The sequence below is a fragment of the Montipora capricornis genome, chromosome 5 (genome assembly GCF_036669925.1).
Source record: "Montipora capricornis isolate CH-2021 chromosome 5, ASM3666992v2, whole genome shotgun sequence".
Lineage (NCBI taxonomy): Eukaryota > Metazoa > Cnidaria > Anthozoa > Scleractinia > Acroporidae > Montipora > Montipora capricornis.
This window is the reverse complement of record NC_090887.1, coordinates 11239115-11241939: the sequence shown is the minus strand read 5'-3', so window position 1 is coordinate 11241939 and position 2825 is coordinate 11239115. Positions and strand designations below refer to the sequence as shown.

At 41.7% G+C, this 2825-nt stretch overlaps 1 protein-coding gene across 1 annotated transcript in view; it reads left to right on the top strand.

Moving 5' to 3' along the window:
• The first annotated feature begins 560 nt into the window (after nt 1-560).
• The window catches only part of LOC138049453 (uncharacterized), an 11730-nt gene continuing 9465 nt past the window's right edge, over nt 561-2825 (top strand). Inside the window, exons 1-3 of the mRNA XM_068895735.1 lie at nt 561-779; nt 1333-1479; nt 2397-2627. Coding sequence (XP_068751836.1) covers nt 704-779; nt 1333-1479; nt 2397-2627 — 454 coding nt within the window. The 5' untranslated portion in view covers nt 561-703. The remainder of the gene's footprint in view (nt 780-1332; nt 1480-2396; nt 2628-2825) is intronic.

The window sequence follows — 2825 nt, the reverse complement described above, 5'->3', positions numbered from 1 at the left end:
TTAGATTGTGGATCTACTAGGCACGATGGTTCATGGTTCATATTCAGAGGGAATGACGTAATTAGCCCCAGGACCCGACGCCGTTTCCGGTACAATAATTCTCCGCGCTTTTTCCGAAAACATTTTATTGTTTTAGAACCTATGTCCAAAAAAAAGTCACTTTATTAGTGCTTTTAAAGATGAGAAAACTGCCCGCACATTTATCCACGACTGAACCGTGCACTCGGAGCTCTTTGCGGTTGAGTGAAGTGACATGCAAACCAAAGGTCATTATTTTGACCAATCACAACAAACGAAGACAATGAAACGAGCCAATCACAACGCAAAGGTGTAATATGTGCAGACGGCACTAGGCGCGGGAAATCGCATGCGAGCCAATCATAATTACTTTTGCTGTTGATTGGCTAAGAACAGAGCGCGAGATCTCATCCAAGCCAATCGTTTCGCGTTGAGCTGCAAAACTAAAAGAATCCCATATTAATTTTGCTCAATCGAAAAACGCCCTAAGAAGACTCATAAAATTTCCCATTGACTCCCAGCTGAATCCTGGCAGTGCAGCAACTGTGACGTCCCATTCAAAGCCAAAGGCTGCTATGAGGATCATCCTGCCCGTGTGCTGAAGACGCAAATAATCAACGAAAGGGACCCCCAGAGCAACGTTTTCAACGGACATAGAATTAATTGGTTTGATTGGAACAATTACATGGCGGCGTTTGCATGTAGGTGTGCCAAAGCTGTCAAGGAAAAAGGATGGAAAATATTTGGCCTTCAGTTCTACGGTATGTACTGTAATGGATATGTAGTCGAATCTTTCCTACCAACTCTCATATGCATGTAAGCGGACATTTTTCAAAACTATAGAAAGTTTCCTATTCACTAGTGTCGCTGCACATAAATCTCATAGGCGACCACCTCCCACAAACGACCTGGCGTCAGTTGTTCGTGAATTGGACAACGCTATCGCCTCGATAACTGATAGTGAGGTGGATACCTCAATTAGTTTCGAAAAATCGATTTGTTTAGTAGATTACACTGGCCACTGTTAAAAAACCGAAGCCAATTTTCCTTTCGAGTTACCATGCTAACGAAAGAAACTTGTACGCGACCGAAATGCCTTTTAAAGGTCGTAATGTTGTTCTCTAGTAAAACTTTATCCAAAATGATGGAGGACGAAGTGCGACGTTGAAATGTCAGCTCGACTCGAGAACTTCGTCCTCCATCATTTTGGATAAAGAGAGTTCTCAGTTGCATGCACAGCAGACGATTAAGTCAAAATCTCACATTATCCTAAATTTCATCCGATCATTGCTAATTATCATGAAACTATTTCAGGGGAATGTTGGAGCGATGCACCAGGTTCATATGACGTAAACACTTTCACACCATCAACTTCCTGCATCTCGAATGATTATCAGCCGTGTGGTAATAATGATAGAAAATGCGTTGGAAAACAGTGGACAAACTTTGTGTTTGAATTAGGTGAGAAATGTCCTAATCCTTAGGTACTGTGGGGAGTGAGTGGTAGTACTGTGGTGGCTTAGTGCCTCCCACCTCTGCGACCCAGGTTCAACCCTGACCACGGCCACGAGATGTATGTGGACTGAGTTTCAGTCAATCTCAATCTGACTCCTAGGGTTTTTCTCAGGGTAGTCCAGTTTTCCTTCCTCTTCAAAATCGGCACTTGGTCAATTACATCCGGCTGCGAGCGGATACCCTCGATAGGGATAGCCTCTGGTATCCTTCTCTATCATTTACGTATGGTGGTTGAAACGAGTTTCAACAATTTGATGGGGATGTTTCAATCAAAGGATTAACTCTATTACACTGTCTCATGTAACGGAGATGTTACGGTACCAAATAAAACAACAATAATTACTTGGCAAGATGCATCCATTGGTGTGTGGTAATATGATACCACGTCAACTTAACGAGCCATCTAAAAACACCTATATTTTGTCTTTAAACGCTTACTCAAAAACGAACTCGGTGACCCCTAACTGATTAGGAAGCTAATAAGAGCCACCAATTTTCAGATTGTTAAGGTGGCTATAAATCAGCTCCAGCTCCTGCTTATCATCTTCCAGCAATAAAAAAATCAGATAAAAGCGATCAAAGACAAAATATATGGTGTTTGTAAGTGGCTGTTTTGTTGCCATGGTGACTTATTATGTCTTGTTAAGAAATTATTTATAGTGTTTCGGCAGAACTTTACATTAAGGAAGTCAATCTTGAAAAACAAAAATGAGCAAAAGAAACGTTAAGCAAAAAGTTGAAAACATGAAACAAAAGTTTACGCTAATCCTAGATTAAGTTAATCGGCTTTCGAACAACTGGGCCCTGATATTTTCGAAGAATTCCCGAGCCATTATCGATAAATGCTATATTCCGTTTTCTAGGGTCTGATTGTGACCACGGATTTGAGAGGATTGGTTGTTTCAAAGATAACAGACGGGATCCCCGCCCATTGCCAGACTACATTTTGACGGATAGGGATCGGTCGCTAGCGATCTATAGTGGACAATCCATTGACTGGCGGAATTGGGATAGCTACATGCCCGAGTTCGCATGTCGCTGCGCCGAAAAGGCAAAGGAAGAGGGACACAATACATTTGGTGTACAGTTCTATGGTACGTGATAATATATAAGATCCCTTGTTATTCATTCAAGATATTTTTCCGTTTTTGATTTCCTCAGATTCCTCACATAATTGTAACTATCCGGCAAAACATCTCATCCTATACAGGAGCCCGTGACTCCCATACTAAGCCTTTGTCACGGCATTTTTACACACCGATCTATTCTAGACTGCGTTTTCCGCAAGAAAG